This window comes from Erpetoichthys calabaricus, chromosome 5 (genome assembly GCF_900747795.2).
Source record: "Erpetoichthys calabaricus chromosome 5, fErpCal1.3, whole genome shotgun sequence".
Classification (NCBI taxonomy): Eukaryota; Metazoa; Chordata; class Cladistia; order Polypteriformes; family Polypteridae; genus Erpetoichthys; species Erpetoichthys calabaricus.
This window is the reverse complement of record NC_041398.2, coordinates 112,196,203-112,215,841: the sequence shown is the minus strand read 5'-3', so window position 1 is coordinate 112,215,841 and position 19,639 is coordinate 112,196,203. Positions and strand designations below refer to the sequence as shown.

The following is a 19,639-nucleotide window of genomic DNA, read 5'->3' as shown; positions in this document are numbered from 1 at the left end:
CTGAAGAAAAACAAAATGAAGACTTTGGAGTGGCCTAGTCAAAGTCCTGACCTGAATCCAATTGAGATGCTATGGCATGACCTTAAAAAGGCGGTTCATGCTAGAAAACCCTCAAATAAAGCTGAATTACAACAATTTTGCAAAGATGAGTGGGCCAAAATTCCTCCAGAGCGCTGTAATAGACTCATTGCAAGTTATCGCAAACGCTTGATTGCAGTTATTGCTGCTAAGGGTGGCCCAACCAGTTATTAGGTTCAGGGGGCAATTACTTTTTCACACAGGGCCATGTAGGTTTGGATTTTTTTTTCTCCCTAAATAATAAAAACCACCATTTACAAACTGCATTTTGTGTTTACTTGTGTTATATTTGACTAATGGTTAACTGTGTTTGATGATCAGAAACATTTTGTGTGACAAACATGCAAAAGAATAAGAAATCAGGAAGGGGGCAAATAGTTTTTCACACCACTGTATATAAAGTACAATCCTCCTTCTGTATACCTAAAATACATTTACAGAAAGTACAGGTGCAACTCATTAAATATTTCTCTCTATTAGTTAGCATACCTTTTCCTTTATAACAGTAACAGTGGCATCAGCCACATTCATAATAACTGGTGTCCAGTTGTCTTTGTTGGAGGAAGATATGAGGCTTTCTATTGCTCCGTTTAATATATCCATACCTAGATGATGAAAGTAAACATCACATTAGTCTTGCTGACATAAACATGACAAAGATAAGTTCATACCAAGCACAGAAACAGAATAAGAACATACAGAACTGTTACTTTGTCTCATTCAAACAAATATTTTCTAAAATACAGTAATGCTTAGGTGAGACTTCATGGTCCTCAGAGATCACCTTATGCTCAATTGTTTTATAATGATCTTAGTATATTTTCTTCTTATACTGTATAAAAATGTGTTTACGAATATTTGTGGAAAGTTAATTCTTTAATTTGTGCTTTTGAATTATTGCTGGAGAACACATTCATATATTCAATGACACAATGTACTAAGCAGCTAAAAAAAATAGATTAATGGATGGATGGGCAAATTGAAAGAAACTGGCAAAGTGCCACTACAGTTAGCAGTGCGAACAGCTGATACATTTCTAGCGGGAACATATACAGTGTAGGAGAACGTGTACAGAGTCACATTCATGTTAAAGCTATTGTTAAAGTTAGCGCAGAAGTCGAGGCAAATTATGTCAAACCTTCTTTTTTTCTTTATGAGCCCAAAACAATGAAGTAAAAAAAAGAAATGGATCAATTTTAGGAAAAATAATAAATAATGTTCATTGCCTGAGTTGGTGATGATTATATCCTACTGTATGTTGGTGAACTGTGGAAAGTGACATAAAGTTGAACAGAGATATACTTCAAACAAAATTCTTAATACTTCAGTAAGCAAATCTATACTAAATTACCAGTATTTTATATGCTTGATTATTCCTACGTCAAATGGATGGCATAGCATTCCTGCCTCCATGCTCTAAACTCCTGATGTTGAAATCCCAAACGAGGTACTGCCTGTGTGGAGTTTGCATTGTCTACCTGTGTCTGCTTAGGTACGAGTATATGTGCATTTGTGCTCTGCCATGAACTGCTATCTTGTCTGGATTGGCTCCTGTTGCATTGTCTTTATTAGAGTAACCTGAGCTTGCAATACTAGTAGTTTATTTAGAATGTCTGAATAAGATTTAGAGATGGGCTCTTTTACTTCCCTTGGAAGTAAAAAAAAAATACACAGGGCCCATAAAATTATTGATCAGGCCATGGCATCCTCCAGCTAGCTGCTTGGTCTGAATGTTAAAATCGATATGATGTACTGTATTCTCAGCCTCATGGATGGCAGCATGTGATGTCAACCGGTCTGCAACAGAGGCTGCCATCAATCAGGTGGCAAGACAGTACTTAGAGAATAAAGTTTTGGCTAGTGCCAAAAACAGGTAAACAAACAAACAGAAGAATTGATAGTGTTGTTTCTTTACTAGGTTTTAAGACAAAATGTTCATTCTTTTCAGAACCATGGCGGAAAATATTGTCTTTCTAGAAATGCTATTCTGTAAGGTATGCAGATCTCTAAATACTATTCTTATCCTAATCAAACAAAATATTTTCATAGAATAATTTTATAAACAGAAGAAGAACAAAGGCAATAAGTACCAAAAACATGCATGTATCATAGATACATATTATGAGTATGACTTAATCGGCAATACAGCAGTTCAACAAACAACGTCTCTAAGCAGATATTTTACATGAAATCCGTACAACCTGAAAGCTGTCAGGTGCTTCTGGAAATAAGCATTGCAAATTATTAGATTGTTTACTGCAGTCACTACTCTTGACTTTACCACTTTGACACATTTGGAATACAATTTAAAATGGAATCTACACATAAAAATAAATTAGCCACATTCTTCTGACACATGACAGTTGTTAAATGAATCACTTTGTTTTCCCTTCAGGCTGTAATACAATTAGTTTACTTGAAATTCACTGTTTTTTTTATTTCTACACACAATGGAAATGAATACATTTGAGGTAAACTGTTGAAGTAGAAAATGTCTAATTTGTGAAGTTATACTGCTTGCATATGCTCACAGATTAAGCATAACACTTCTATTATCCATAAACCCAAGGGGCTATCAAGGCTCTGTACTTACAGTATTTACTTAGGGAAATGCTAAGGACTCCATAATTAACAAACTGGAATTTCACTCATTCCCAACTGATGGTTAACTTTTTGGGTTATTAATTGGTGATAGTAATGGGAACAGTGTCAATTGTATAAATTGTTAAATACCTGGGACCATTATTTACAAATATAGCATACTAAAGTACCCTAAGTTCTTGTCTATAAGCCGCGGCTTATCTAAGGAAAAAAGTTGTGAAAATGAAAAAATAGAATATCGGCTTATACATAAGTCCGGCTTATACAGTAATCCCTCCTCCATCGCGGGGGTTGCGTTCCAGAGCCACCCGCGAAATAAGAAAATCCGCGAAGTAGAAACCATATGTTTATATGGTTATTTTTATATTGTCATGCTTGGGTCACAGATTTGCGCAGAAACACAGGAGGTTGTAGAGAGACAGGAACGTTATTCAAACACTGCAAACAAACATTTGTCTCTTTTTCAAAAGTTTAAACTGTGCTCCATGACAAGACAGAGATGACAGTTCCGTCTCACAATTAAAAGAATGCAAACATATCTTCCTCTTCAAAGGAGTGAAGCAAACAAATCAATATGTCTGTTTGGCTTTTAAGTATGCGAAGCACCGCGGCACAAAGCTGTTGAAGGCGGCAGCTCACACCCCCTCCGTCAGGAGCAGGAAGAGAGAGAGAGAGAGAGAGAGACAGAGACAGTTTGTTTTTCAGTCAAAAATCAATACGTGCCCTTCGAGCTTTTAAGTATGCGAAGCACTGTGCAGCATGTCTTTTCAGGAATCAGCTTTACAAAAGATATCAACGTGAGGATAATCTTTCAGCATTTTTAGACGAGCGTCCGTATCGTCTAGGTGTGCAAACAGCCCCCCTGCTCAATCCCCCTACGTCAGGATCACAGATAGTCAGCGCAAGAGAGAGAGAAAGAAAAGTAACTTGGGTAGCTTCTCAGCCATCTGCCAATAGCGTCCCTTGTATGAAATCAACTGGGCAAACCAACTGAGGAAGCATGTACCAGAAATTAAAAGACCCATTGTCCACAGAAATCCGCGAACCAGCAAAAAATCCGCGATATATATTTAAATATGCTTACATATAAAATCACAATTTAAATGACCGCTACGCGCGCGTGTTGACTCGGCGATGCCCAGAGCAGAAAGAACGCGCTCCGGACGCTCCAACCGCGCCATGCGGGGAGTGAGAGAGACGCCAATATCTCACACTCTCTCCCCCCTTAAAGAAATTAAATGGGTGCGAGTGAGACCACTGACCTCCCTCCCTTCTATTAGTTATAGGTTATAGTATGTTCGGCTTATCCATGAGTCCGGCTTATCTATGATACGATTTTATTTTAAAAATTCGTATGATTTTTGGTCTCCGGCTTATACAGGAGTCCGGCTTATAGACAAGAACCTAGGGTAATTGTTATTACAGCCTTTACAATATGAAGGAAGAAGTAATATTGAAGATTATACTCTACTTATGGATAAATACATTTAAAAGATCTTTTGGATACCTGTCTTCTTACCTACAGGTCTGGCCACAGGCTGCATTCCCAAATAATTCACATGGAATTTCTGTACCAACTCTGTCTTTGGAGTTGGAAAGTCTACAGAACAGAAAAAGAAGAAGATGAAGTCCATTTCAAGTACATTAAGAAACAAGAAAGTAATTTCATGCTCAACCTTAGAAGATCCACATTAAAGATCTAAACAACTATGTTATACATTTTCACAATTAGCCTTTCAGCAACTCTGCCAACAAAATCTCTAGCAATTTATAGGGAGTTGTTCAGCATCAGTTTGGGACAGTGTTATGTTAGCCTTGATCTGAGGAAAATTGACTTTACATAAATGATTATATAAACCAAACCAAAAAATGCCACATAAACACTATGCTGGCAATTAAAATTGCAACACTGGGGAAATTGCATCTTTATTTCTGAAACTGCAGGGTGGACAGGTTATGGTAGTGTGTGAAAATGATTACATGTGCAGTACATATGCAAATGACATGTGAGAATTATACCCTAGGACTTTCCCATAGTGGGTATGAAAGGAGTTTGGAAAGGTAATCTCATTGAGTGGCTGCTGGCAGTTAGTGTGCTCTTAGGGAACAAACATACCAAAATGAAGAGTACAACAAGCAAATGTCCTGCTCTCAGCCTTTGAGAGAGGGACAATTGTTGGAATATGGGAAAGTGGATTATCCTTCCGGGATATCAGTGTTCAGGTTGGACGGAATGCAAGCACAGTGATGAGACAATAGTGTCAGTGAGTACAAGATGGGTACACCCACAAAATGGAGGGATCTGGAGTGCCCTAATGCACAAATTAAGGGTGATGGACTGAATAGCCAAATCACAGACCCTAGTCCAACAGTTAGGTTCTGTCACACATCAACGAAAGTCATACACACTGTTCAGCACAATTTGCAGCAGTGTTGCCTTCTCGCTCCTTTAGAAACCTTTGACTCTCAACCACCAGCATTTATGACTGCACTGGTGCCAAAAAATACCAACAATGACAGGATGACTGGCATTGCATTGTGTTATCAGATGAGTCCCATTTCGATTTATGGCACTATGAAGTCATGCATTTTGCAGCACCATATGAGCCCAATGCCAGGTGTTGCGGTGTGGGTCTGCTATTGGGTTCTACTCCTGTTCCCACTTCATACACATTGCAGGTACCTTAGCTAGCCAGCGATACATCACAGAGGTATTGGAGACTGAAGTGGGACCCTATCTGCAGAGGTTCCCTGGTGTCACAGTCTAGCAGGACATGTGGCACAACATGTCCTAAACTTCCTGGATGATCACCATGTGCCATTTCTTCCCTGGCCTGTCTGTTCACCAGAATTGTCTCATGCTGAGTACATCTGGGACATGGGTGGATGGCGACTGGCATGCCAGAAACCATCTGTGCTTACCACAGATGAACTATGGGCACATATGCAGGCTGCATGGCATGCCATACCACATATACACATCCAATGTCTTTTCCTGTCCACACCAGACCATATATGAGCATTTTTTCCAAACCTATGGTGGATACACCAAATACTAATGATTGTGCATCCCGCATGTGTGCTTCTAATCATGAGCGACAAGTACCATAAGTAATCTGCAGTGTATATTGTTACTTACAGAAAATGTAATCAGGGCCATATATCACAAAGTAAGGGCATAAAGCAGCTGGAAGAAACCTGGTCTTCTGATATTCTACAGGAGTTTCTGAGAAGTGTCCTGACTCTTCTAAGTGTAAAGTGACTGACTTTATTTTCATTGTATCAGGGTTTTGCTCATATAAGGGTCCATGTGGCATTATAAGCATCTTTAAAATATGTTTTGATAACAAAAGACAATTCAGACATTATCTATAAAAAAAGGAAATGCTGGTTATGTTGAGGGTGAAAGATATTCTGCTATTTGTATAAAGAAGTATTATCGAACATTTTTATGAAATTTACTCCTAACCATTTCCATCTGTGACCATATATTCTAGAAGAGCAGCTGGCATCTGCTTTACTTGCTTTCTTTTCTGACATGTCATCTCCTTTTCTTGGCTAAGCTGAAAAGATTCAGCTCCTTCAATTGTTCATCATATGTCAACCCCTAGTCCTATTCTTCTAGTTGTTCTCTTGATTTTCTTTAGTGTACTTTGTCCTTCCTCTGGGATGTAAGAGATCTTCCATTAGATAGATTACATCTTAATCTTTGATAATTGCTTTATTACTCTATTAAAGTAAATTAAATAGAGATGTGTGTAAAACAGTTTTGTATTTTTCTGTCACTAATAATTGTGAATCTGTGTAAAAACTCCTTTTCTTAGTGAATTGCAGTTTACATCAATAAACTGAACTAAACTGAATAAAGAGAACAAGAATGAATACAATACTCCAGATGTGATCTCATAAAGGCATTACGAAGTTGTGAGATACTATTATCCGTGCATTCATCTAAGTACTTTGCAAGTTCATTAATTCATATTTTTCACAGAACTCAAGCTTTCCAGAACAGAACTGCAGTGTTTTCTGGGAAGTATGTACTGTATTCTCTTATCAGACTTTTATGAATGGTATACTTAGTGGATTGGTTAGTAACATTCTGAGTATGGTGAAGATCTCCTTGAAGGGCAGCTAGAACTCAGGGACAAGGAGGCATGCTTAAGGTCTTCAGAAACTTGGCAAACTTCCCTGATTGCACTGCAATTTAAAAGTAGCAGACAGCTACTAGTTTTACATTTGCACTGTACATTTAATCCATCTATCCATTTTCCTTACCTGCATATGCAGGGTAGGATTGTAGAGTAGTTGGAGCCTATCCTAGCAAACATAGGGTGCGAGGCAGGATCAATACCTGGATGGGGCATGTGTATTTAATTACAGTAGAACGTCAATTATCCAAGCTAATGTGGACTAATTCCTCATCGGATAGCTGAAAATTTGGATAAAATAGGTGGCTCCTGTAGTGGTGACACTGCCTTGAGAAGGAGGGGCCTAACACAGAGAACGATTAGCTGACATCACCAGAGACATTTACTGCTCACAGTAGCCAGGGACAGCTCTGTGCCACTGATGGATGGAAGTCTCCATTTAGCTCATGCTGCAACACGCTCACCACTAAGACAGAGGCTGCGGGTTTTCTGTTCACTACATCGCAAATCTTCAAAATGAGATGCTTCATAGTGTGAGACCATGGCAATTCAACTGGCGATAAGGGTGAAGTGTGCACTGTGGATGAGTGGGGAGTAATGGCGACATTGCTCAACGAAGGTGGGGACTGACAGAGAGCAAGACCAGCTGACATCTTCAGGGAAGTGCACCACTCACAGTGGTCAGAGACAGGCTCTGCAGCTTGACAGATGGAGCTCTCAATTTAGCTCACACTGTCGCTGAGCCAGAGAATGTGCGTTCACAGTTCCCACCGGCTGATCACCACAGTGCCTAGAAATGTATAAACACAAAAATACTACGTGAATGAAACAGTACATGTGCACACAGTCAATGCTGTCGACACACTGACAATAGCCTAGGAAGGGGTGAGTGAATCACACCCACATTCCCACAATATCAGCTCATCGACCTCTTGCTCTGTACACTTGTGGTTAAAAGTATAGTATTTACATGCTCGGTACAGTATTCATGGCAAAGCTTTTACGAGTTTTAAGAAAAGTAGTGTATTACACTTACAGGTTCACCTTGGATAATGTTAAACCTCAGCAAATTAGGGTGCAAACAATCAGGGTTTTATTGTATTACATTTAAATTGCTTTTTAATACAATTTTGATCATATTATGGATTATGTAATTCTCTTAATTTCTCTTTTTAAATTTTATATCCTGGAATACTACTAACAATTATATAAACAAGTAAAATAAAAATAAATAAAACAACTAAGTAGTCATTTGATGCCTGACAGAGGTTGCTAAAAGAAGTTTTTGGCTGTTGTATGATTTTGTTTTCTTACCTTGCAAGGGGACATCCAGGCCCACATTAATTCTGTCTTGCAAAGAGCTGCCTGCTACAGCCTTTGCATTCTTACGTTCTGCCATAATCTGAAGAGTAAAACAAGGAAAATTAAAGAAATTACTATGTAAAATGAAGTGATGTTTCTGATAATAATGGTTCACATGCCGTCTAACAATTCATAATAATTTACTTTCAGCCCAGATGAAACAGAAAAGGTTAAATTACTTTTCTATAATCAAAAACACTGACACAACGAAAGACTATATTTTAAAGATACTTGCTTTAGCTTCTCAACTTAGTGTATATCAAGACTCACACATTTGCTCAGTACTAGGGTTTGAATAAAACAGGATTAAAGCATAGATTGTATTTGCAATACCTAACCACTTGGTCTAGGTTTTTAAACACGTTTAACAGATCCACTTCGAAGAAACTTTAGGAACAATGTACTCTCGGGACAATTTTTGGGTACACATTCTGTCTTACAACATTAAAATCAAAGCATTTATATTGTCAGAGTATCTCAGGGAGACACAGAATACTGCAGGTATCTATTGTCATTTCATCTTATTCCTTATTAAAGACAACAAATAGAATGGAGAAAACATTTTTAAAACTATTTTCAAATTTCTGTACTAATAAGTTCTAATTGGTCTAGTGCAGAGCACCTCACATTCTCTCTAACTGTACGTCTGAGCTGTAGTTTTGTTTGAGGGAATTATAATTTCAGCTCTTGTGTAATATTAGAAAGTTTACTTTAATATTAGTTCTTTAATCAGGGCACTGAATGTTGCAAAACATGTTTCTTTACAAAGAAAGCTGAAAACACATGGAAATATTTATCAACAGATGTAGCACCTTTGAAATCGACAGACCTTAGCTCAGCTTTATTTTGAAAATATTAGCTATATGCGAATCCCATTTCTTTAATGGGTATACTATTAAGTGGTTAATCTGCTGATTAATATACAGTACTGCATCTCTACTGCATGTCCAAGATCTATGAGAGATTTAACAGAAAATCACTCATTTAACATGACAACTTTCTTGATATTGTTAATGATGAATTTTACATGTCTCCTCTTTTTCTCATCTAACCCACCCATATTTAATTTAAACTATCACACACTGTGCACATGACCCTCCATTTGTCAAAGCTAAAAAAATGGTATGCTATTTTCTGTTTCTTGACGTTTCTGTTGACATGGATGCTTACAAGTGGCAAAGGTTTAAAATGACATTTTATTTACATTAAAGTAGATAGGCATGTTACACTATGGTAAGTAGGCCTACAGAATTCTAATATTATCTCACAATGTTAGTTAGATAGATAGATAGATAATCAGTGATATATTGGCATTAGGAAAAGTTCAACAGACAAAATGCAGTCTGAAGTGCGATACATTTGTCAGTTAATAGCTACTCCAGCAGAAGGAGCTTTAAGCGCCTTTATCTCTTCACTAGCTTGTTAAAATCTGAGAAGATGACATTGCATGGATTGTGACAGATCAGAAGAGCGTTTCATAGCAGTGGAAACTAAATCTTTTTACAGAAGGGAAGTTGCTTGCCAATTTGAGAAATGCAGGTCTTGTTTTTACATTCCTTTCTTATACAAATCCCACAAACATTCTTCTACAATAGTTACAGTAAAACTGAATAATAAGAGCACAGGTGGTTATTTGAAAAATAAAAAATGCAGACTGACTTTATTCAGCACAATATGAAAGGCAAATTTTTACCCTTGATGGTACTTCATGGAGACCTATAGTTGTGTAGAAAGTTTTTTGTTATTTGCTTTATAGTTCTTGGTTCATACCTTACATTACACGATACACAAAACTTACAGCATGTACTTGTATGAAAATCAATTTTTATTCAAATTAATAAAATGATCAGATTACTTATAAAGACTTTAAAATTTGTCAATATAGCAATTTGTTTAAATGTAGAGATTAAGTTTTATGGATTTTAAAAATATACTTTTCTCTTTTGAGAGTCAAATTTGAGTGATCTTTGTATTTATATACAAAAAAATCTATAATAAATATTGGTTTACTTTACTCCACAAATTTTGCCTTTATTATTGGATCAAAAATACGAATGTCAGTTGGGTCCAAGTCTGCACTCAACTTTTAGCACATTTCCTCCAGGTTTTGGCAGGCAACTTTGACTGCTGGAAGTAGCTTTCACACTAGCAACACTAGTAAATAAAACAGTAATAGCAATAAAAATGCTCCTACTGTTAGAATCTCTGAGTATGCGGTCCATTATGTGACAAATGGTATCAGAAGATTAGCGGAGAAGTACTTAATTCAGCACCAGTCCACTCACAGCAATGCTACCACAGGGTGGTTTTTAAATTAGTTTAAAAAAAAACAAAACTGTTGAATCTACAAAACGTTAGGATATAGGTACTGTTCTAAAAATTTTAGTTAAATTGGAAAATAAAGCCGCTAAAAAGTTACACTGTTCTACATAAACACGCTGTAAAAGTAACATGTTATTAATCTGTTTAAATGAACTGCCTTCAAACACACTATCATTGGAGGACTATTAAACATGCAAATCATCTCATCAGTCCACATGTTCAGTTTCCATTTCCATCTTAATTTCCCACATGACCTTGTGGTGTGAGCAGCCAGTGCTTTTCTGTTAGGCCTTTAAACAACTAAGGGTATATTTTCTATAAGCTGGACAGCTGGGAAATTAATTTTCCAAAAAGGTTTTCTAAGACAACGTTGAAAAGTATATACTATATCTTAGTAAATTATGTATGTTATTTATTAAAAATAGATTACCGATGAGGGGAAGGGGAATTGGGGGGGCTAGTGAGAGAGGGAGAGGGAGGGACAGTTAAGTTTAAGTGTAGAGTCTGAAATCATCACTTTATTTACGTGGAGGCTCTTATTTTTAAATCAGATACATGAAAACACAATTTCACAGACCATCTATTGTGATACTACATTGTAAAACATATAACTGAGCAAATCTGTAGTAAGAGATTTATAAGGGTAGCAATGTGGTAATGCAGAATCTATTCCAAGGTTAAATATCTTTGGCATCCTGTGTTCGTACCATCTTCTTTCATACCTGTGCTGTTGAATATGTAGCAGGTGGTTTCTACATGCTCATAATAACTTTTATATGCGACGTATCATATTTAACACGCTGGGCTGTGTAATTTCAAATGGACTGATTATATACTCCTGCCTACCTCCACAAAGCTAAGAATTATCTATTATCTCACTATTGTTTACAAAGTCACTAAAAACAAGAAAACAGATTTGTCTTTGTGCTACACGTGGTAATTTTTAGAAGGCAGCAGTTTTGCAGATATTCATTGCTACCTGAAAGTAAAGCTTTATTCACTTTTTTAAAGTCAACGAGGGTACAATTATGACATAAAATGCACCCTAAACTTCAATATTTTACTGTTGCTCTTTACTCTCAGACGTGTGCCACACAATGTCCCAAGGCAATGCTGAGATAATACAGAATGGAGACTGGCAGTCACCCCTCAGTGATTTGTTAAATGTATGCAGAGGCATATGATTTCATTTAATACCGTATGTATATTCACTAATGATTCTCACATGAAAACTTCACTTTTAACTTACATAAAATATCAAAGGAGAACATTTCATTAAGTTACTTTACACAATTGAAACTGAGTTTTAAAATCAAACTCTGCCTTTCAGTATCTTATTTATGTGTCTATGGCTAAAAAATGTAATAATAGTTTGTTTCATAATGTCACATTTATTTGTATAGGGCTTATACAGTTATAGTTATCTTTTGCGAAGATGCCTAACTAGCTATAGATGGGCTACAGAAGATGCAACTTTCCTCTCAATACTATTTCTCATACACTGATTAATGATTAAAAATATTTAAATAAAAAGAATGTCTTTATGTCAATCTGGTTTAAAAATAACACAACTGGTTTCAAACGAGATGATATCTTGCTAGTTTAATGAGGCAAAATTGTATTACAACTTGGGTGCCATTTTGCGAATACTGACAAATAATTCATCTGTAATTCTTAATTTCAGATAAGCTTGCACTCTAAGTCTTTTCTGCAAAAATTAAACTGTAGTAGTTTAGTTTAAGGTTTCAAGTTTTGATACTAAAAGCAAAAATGATAATAGGTCTTGCATTACCCAAGTTGAACTACCACCCAAATACAAAGATCAATAACCTGAAGAAACTCAAATAAACTGATGCAAATATAAACAGGTTTTCTAGCAATATTGATTTCTTCACTGATTGCCTTGGTTAGTTTGTTAGTAGTTCATTTAGTTAGATTTTGACAAAAACATAATTTTTTAAATTTAATTAGACTCAGGCTGAAGCTGGAGAATGAGGTCACACATCTCACCCTCATAGTCAGTTGCTATGTGGAAAGTATTATATACATCACACACTACACGTCAAATCAATCATGTTTTTTGTAGACTGCTAACCAGTGGAAGAATTACTTAAAACTGAGAGAACATACCAACCTATTAAGAGAATAAAGATATTTAAAAATGAAAAAAAAGCTGTCAAAGTGGAAAGATGCCCCATAGCAGTACTTTTAGGCTACAGTTCTACAATAGGGGACAAAATGAATCATGAACACTCACCTTGGAACAGATTTCGTGAAGACTGGTTGCAATCGCCTTTGCTGGTGTGTCACATCGGAACACATGACATTTTAATATGCGGGTGTCTTTGTCTCTGGCCACATAAGCAAAGTCCCTAGAAGCAAAGAAAAATAAATCAATTCAGAAAACGCTTATATATGTTAAAACATGGGAATGGTTGATTTCACATTTTAAAATTTAAAGTACTGGAAATAAGGTTAGAAGAATCGACTTTACTTGATGTGAACTAAGGACAGAATGGGTGTGTTCAATATGATAGATCAGAAATGAAAGAAAAATATATAAAAGAACACTAAGAAACATATAGCAGATGTATAAAATAACATATAATTGAAACCTTTTTCCATCACATCTTTTAGCAAATATAGAAAATGAATGTCATAAAGAAAATGTAACAAATAGCATGATGGGTTAATACAGAAATGCCTGTATAAAGGAATTTCAAGACTAAATGCAACAGTTCCCTTGATAAGCTATGAAACTAAAGATTATGTCACTTAAAAACTGATAAAAATACAACCCTATAAAATATGTGGCAACTCCCTAGACCTCGCAATAATGAATTTCTTTCATCAGGCTGTGAACTCTACAATAGGGCTCTGAGGCTGCATCATAAAACAAAGAATAGATTTTGGGGATATAATTAAGAAGCCTTTCCAAAAAACATTATACAAAATACATAAATAATAATAATAATATCCTTTGCACTGGATGACAATTAAATTTAGCAATTCAAAGCCTGACGAATTAAAAAAGAAATACTCCTGTCAAAGAAAAAGCCTAAAATTAATTAAACTGCCATGCTTTATTTCTCAGAAATCATTCATATTTTCAATGCATGATATATGAATAGGGATGTTTATATATATATATATATATATATATATATATATATATATATATATATATACAGTATATATACATATACACACATACACCTACATAGATTTGTCACTGCAGTCTTTCTTATATCCTCAGTTTGAAAATTCTTATCTAATGCTATAGCTTTTTTGCAAATTTTTTTAAAAGCTATTTTGAAGCCTGTTAATTGGTGCTGTTGCTTGGCTATCAATTTCAGCTAATTGGGCATTTATACAAATCAATAAACCTCCTCTGGGAGCTATAGTTCTAACGATGATTTATGTATTTGTATACTATATGCTAAAGAACTACATACACGAGAAGTTAAGTATAGCTGCCTTCATCAAAGGAAATACAAATGGCTCACTGTTAGAATATAAATTACCAGCTCTGTGAGTGAGAGATGTTTAATTTTCTAAGATTTACATTGTTGTGTTAACTATTGTCTCCCAAATGGATAGAGATGTTATTTTTTTGCGTTCATGAAAGGAGATATTTATTTTTTTGTTCTGATTTTTCAGTTAACACACATTAAAACAGCTATTTGTGACTTTACTGTAGTTATATCAAAATATGATTAAAATCCCAATTAGCTAAATACGAGAAGGTTGATAGGCTGATGCTGTAATTGTTCTATGCTACAAGCATCTCTCAGTGACTTCTTTTTTGTGACACAACATGGCCAAGTGCACCCTCAAAGCCACAAACCCAATTCACTCCCAACATTCAAGTTTAAAACCCACTTAAGTTTAAAACAGATATTGAGGCTCTTAAGTTATAGTTTCCATTGATCTTTTATCTCTTCTTTTGGTGTTGTGATCTGGTTGTTTTCACTGTAAATTTGTCTTATGATTGTACTCTTTGAAAGGTGCTAGTTTTTATTCATTTGGGAAGCTCCTTTGTGATGTCCATGTCAGGAATATCACAGCTAGGTAAAGCATAAACACATACAAGAGACTGAATGCAACTGGTACTTTGTATTCCTCATAATGTTTTATGAAACAAAACATTTTTTATTTAACTTCTTTGATGTCATTTTGGTTTCATAGTTCCTACAAGAGCAGGGTCTTCTTAAAAAGCGTATAAATATTTAAAAAATAAAAAATAAGTCAATGATGAAAGATCATTTTAATTTTCTTCAATTGGGAAGACATAAACATACTGTATATAGGATGTGAAGAATAGAATCTATCAGGTTATCACCCAAAATGAGTTCTTTACTAAAATAACTAGCTTGCCCCATCAAATAACTTCATAATGCCTGGAGTACTATTTAAGGAATTTTAGTGTAATAAGTATACTTTCCAACTGTTTCATCTGTAAATTTCAAATGAAAGTAGGTTACTTTCCTATTAATTAATAAGTGAGTAAATGAGTCATGTTATTTTGTTTATCATATCTGACATAAAACTGATTTCTGCTATAATGAAACTACTATGTAAAGCATTTATACTGTAGATGTGGACTTGTCATATCTACTTAGTTATGTCTGACTCGTAGGGATTGTGTGGCAAGTTAGCATATTTTTCATACATGATGCCTTTCATTTCTTGAAAATGAATTTTGTCTCTTTTCTTATAATTATGCTGTTCCTTTATCTTGTATCCTTGACTTTTCTGCCAGACTTTCATTACTTACACAGTAACATATACATTTTTCCTTTTTTCAAACACAAACACACACACACCTACAAATACAGGCTGTCATTGACTTACTTTTGAGGTTATGCTTTATGAAGCCCAAAATATTTTTTTGTTTCTATGGATGCCAAAAATGTACATGTAAAAACAGTACTGTGTTTTGCATTACTGTATACCAGGACCTAAAATCTGAAGCTTGAGCTACCAGCAGAACGTCCAAATTGAGAGGGCAAGTATGTTTAGGCAGTGTTAAAAAGTAATAGAATTAATACCTATGTGTATGCAAAACATTGAACATTATTTATGATAACTATTCTAATTTAATTAGATATTATGACAGTATCCATTTAGATAAAATGAGGAATGTTATGGATCACACCCAAATTATCATAGAACAAATAGAGTATGTGAGCGAAAGAGGTATGGTCCTTAATTGCATACTAGCATGAACAACTTCACAGTTCATCACACTACATTTAGAACAATGAAAAAATCTCACAGCTTAGAGATGTTGGCATTTTTCTAAAGAAAGCTTCTGCAACTACAATACTATGTAACACAAGGTCATACCAGGTCCAAAGTGTGCAGTTTAGTGACAAAAAGAATGCCACAGGATGCTCTCAAGACTTGATTCTTAGGTATGAATGTGGGCTTTCATTAAATTTAGAATCAACTTAAAAATCTTAATTTTGACTTTGACATAAGTGGTCCTCTCTACCTTGCTGAACTTACTAATATTTATACTTCAATGCTTATACTGTAATCAACAATACAAGAATCCTTAGTGATACAAAATAACTGTGCTTGGTGCAGAGCCCATAAACAATGGATTAATCTTCCTTTTAAAGTGAAGAATACCCTGACACTCTAAGCATTTACATCGTGATTAAAGATGTATGGTTAAACGTACTGAACTCCATTTATAACTACTGAAACCCTTACTTGTGCTGTTAAGGGACAATCTTAGGGGCATTCAGGTGGATGAACCTATGGTATTGGTAGTTTTGCCAAAAATTCATATCATGGTATAATAAAAAATTCTGACAGTTTCGGGAGATACCAGTGTATTGTCTCCTTTCAGACTTAAAGGTATTTTTTTAACAAAAATCAAATGTATTAATGATTAATTGTGCACAAAGGTGCACCTCTTACCCGTCAAAACATTTCCTAACATTCGGCTACTCAAATGGATTGTACAAGTATTCACCTCTTTGGTTTGAATTGATGAAACAACAGCTTCCTTCTTACTCACCCACTCAAGGAGCAGCCAAGCAAACACAGGATAAGACGTGACTTTTTCCTATTTGCTCTTCCTGTTTCAAAACTCTTGCCATAAGCATACATGCACAGACAAACCTGCCTAATTCAATGCAATGTCACAGGGGGCCTGAGACAGTACTGACTCACCACTCAATTAGAACTGCACATCACACTGGGTAATGTTCTTAACACTAGAATCCCTGAAGCCTACAAAAAAAGTCATAAAGCTGGGCCATCTTAAATTTCTTCGCACCTCTTCATCAGTGTTTTCGTTTTGCAAATGTATCAATCAGCACCTGCAGCAAGCAGCCTGCTCACTCATCCCCCACCGACGCAGCTGAAGTAAGACGGAAAATTCTCTGAGCTAAAGTGCCTGGAATTGTATAGGGTAAATAATATATTGTTATTTGGAATACATACATTTCATGTGTGTTCCGTGTCTACAATGATCTGGATAAATGTAGGATGACAGGAAATGCAAGGCAAGTAATGTTGAGCACATAACTAAAATAGAAACATTTTTCATGTTATAAAAATGACAAAATGCTGACGTGAAGTGTATAATGTAAAAGGACTGAAGTCCAAATATCAAATAAACACTTTCACAAAAGGTATAACAAAACAAATGCTCCTTTATTTAAGAATACAACCAAAAAAAAAAGAAACTATTCAATTTACATGTTGTTGTCAATATGTAAAAACTGAAGCCCAAATATCAAATGCATGGCTGGTGTAGAGGTAAGAACGGCTGCTTCTAAATCAAGAGGTTGCGTTGTTTGATCCCGGGTTTTCCCCACATTTACTGTTATGAGTAGTGAGCTGCTGTTATTATTAATATTGTATAATAAAAACATACATTTGCTTTGAGTCTAATAGCTGATATACTGTATACCCTATACAATTCAAGGCACCTCACACCCAGATAAACAGATTTGAGCTCTAAAAATTTTATGATATTCTGCTTATGACTCTCAATCTTTTGTCTATAGCTGATTTTCAGCTTAGTGTTTTGACTCTAGTTATTAAATATGATTTTCTTGGTGAAAGACTTTAAACCCTCTACTGTATTTAGAAAAGTAGTTTTTCGTACTCTAAAAAGTTTTGGAGTTGATTTCTCAGTCTTGTACAAAAAAATAAATCTTTTTTTTTTTTGTTTCAGAAGTAAATCCATGTCTTTTGATGTTTGTAAAATATTGTGCCAGTGGAAAAGTTTCAATTTGAGAAAGAAGGCAGATGGCCATTTTAGAAAAGAAGGAGAGCAATGGACATCCATGGTGCAAATTTTCTGACTGTTTTGTGTTTATGTTTGTGACATATTAAGTACCATGTCAATCTATTTCACCTATAGAGGAGCACCATGGACTCAATTTATCAAACCTATTTTTACTTATGTCAATGGATTTTAAGAACCTTTGTAGCCTCCATACTAAGGATGGAATGCTTGGTTACAGTGCATAACATACACATCAACTTAACTGTGGGGTGATGCCTTTGAAATAAGCCATTATTCTGTCATATTTAAAATATATTGCTTGAATATATAAAAATCTATCTGAAAGCTTTTTGGGGCTACATACTGTACATATTGACAATACCATACATATGCATATTTGAATAAATAATTATCATGCTTTGTTTGACAATAATTCATCTTTCATACACAATGTATTTTAACACAGTTTAATTTTCAAAAACATACACAAGTTTAATGTTAATTAACTATGGTGAGCCAGACCCATTTTTCTTTAACCTTTTATTTGCTTGCGGAGCTTTACTGCAGCTCAGGGCAGACTTATACAGGCAGGGTCAAAAACTGTGGTCAGTCAGGAACAGGGTGTTCAAAATGACTGCAAGGTGAGCTTGTACAGTGCAGTCATTTGTGAGGAGTAATTTGAACTGAGATTACATCTACACTAAATTATCGTCTCCTTTCATTACAACAGATTATGAGCTCTGACAATTTGAAGTTCAGTATAAACCGGTATTCTGTCAGCTGTGAGGGAGACAGTCCTTATTTGCAGTGTTGCCAGATTAATTATTTTCACATGACCATACTTGCATGCTTTATATCAAGCTCTTTCTTCACTGTAATACTGTAAAAAAATCATATGATCCAAAATGCGCATGACCTAAATGTGGATGAAGCATCTTATATTGGAATACTACGCACTGTGTATCAACCCCCCAAACAGAAGCACCATAGCAAGTAGATAATTTAGTGTGCACTATCTGCAATGTGGTTAAATCTTCAGTGATTAGATATTCAAACTATACAGCTCAAAAATACTTTTATACAAATGATCTTTTAAAATTTTTGAACCTTCAATCTGAAATTGAGAAAGAAAACAATTGACAGCATTAATCGGTCATGTTTGTTTATGAATAGTGAAAATGAACCAGATGATGAATCAAAAGTATACAGGCACTGTAAAAGATGCCTATAAAATTGGTACTGCTTTAAACTCAAGAGTCTCTAAGGATAACTGAGTCAATAGTGCTGAATCTCATAACTAATTCCTTAAGGCTGCAAGCTAAAGGTTACATTGTTTGACCTTTTCATTGAATTTTAATAGGAAAGAAACGATGAGAATATGTATGTTTCCTTTTCTCAATGGACATACTGTGATTAGAATTTACTTGCTCCCAAAGGCCTATTAATCTTTACTCTATATATGTATAATATATTACAGTAAGAAGCTGTCCTCATCTATTTGCGCTTGATGCTTAAAAAGGCTCTACAACTCACTCAGCATTACAGAAAACTTTAAATACATAATGGAAGCTTCACTTTCTAATATGTTTGACATCAAGCAGAATATAACATGAAAAAAAATCCCTAGATTTTTCTCATCAGCAGATAAAATACTCTAAATACAAATCCAAAAGATTAAACAATGTATCTAATAAATAAAACTAAGGATTCACACAATTTTAATTGTAAATAAAACTGCCCTTTCATTAAAGGGCAACTATAAGATTTTTGTTTACTTCTGATACATGATGGTGACATTTTCACACCAAAGCTGAACTATAACAGATAAGTGCCTGTAAATAAGACAACATGGACGTACAAATTCACATTTCACATC

The 19,639-nt window shown here is 35.1% G+C and overlaps 1 protein-coding gene across 12 annotated transcripts in view; it reads right to left on the bottom strand.

Annotated features, from left to right (window-relative positions):
• Nucleotides 1–19,639, bottom strand: part of apbb2b (amyloid beta (A4) precursor protein-binding, family B, member 2b) — a 342,228-nt gene that overhangs the window by 14,628 nt on the left and 307,961 nt on the right. For 10 of the 12 annotated variants that reach the window (XM_051928061.1, XM_051928058.1, XM_028801948.2 and 7 more), the window contains 4 exons: nucleotides 12,769–12,883; nucleotides 8,142–8,229; nucleotides 4,187–4,279; nucleotides 568–683 (listed from right to left, as the gene is read on the bottom strand). In XM_051928061.1, the coding sequence (XP_051784021.1) occupies nucleotides 568–683; nucleotides 4,187–4,279; nucleotides 8,142–8,229; nucleotides 12,769–12,883 (412 nt within the window). The remainder of the gene's footprint in view (nucleotides 1–567; nucleotides 684–4,186; nucleotides 4,280–8,141; nucleotides 8,230–12,768; nucleotides 12,884–19,639) is intronic. The other 2 variants (XM_028801950.2, XM_028801954.2) reach the window with 1 other exon arrangement.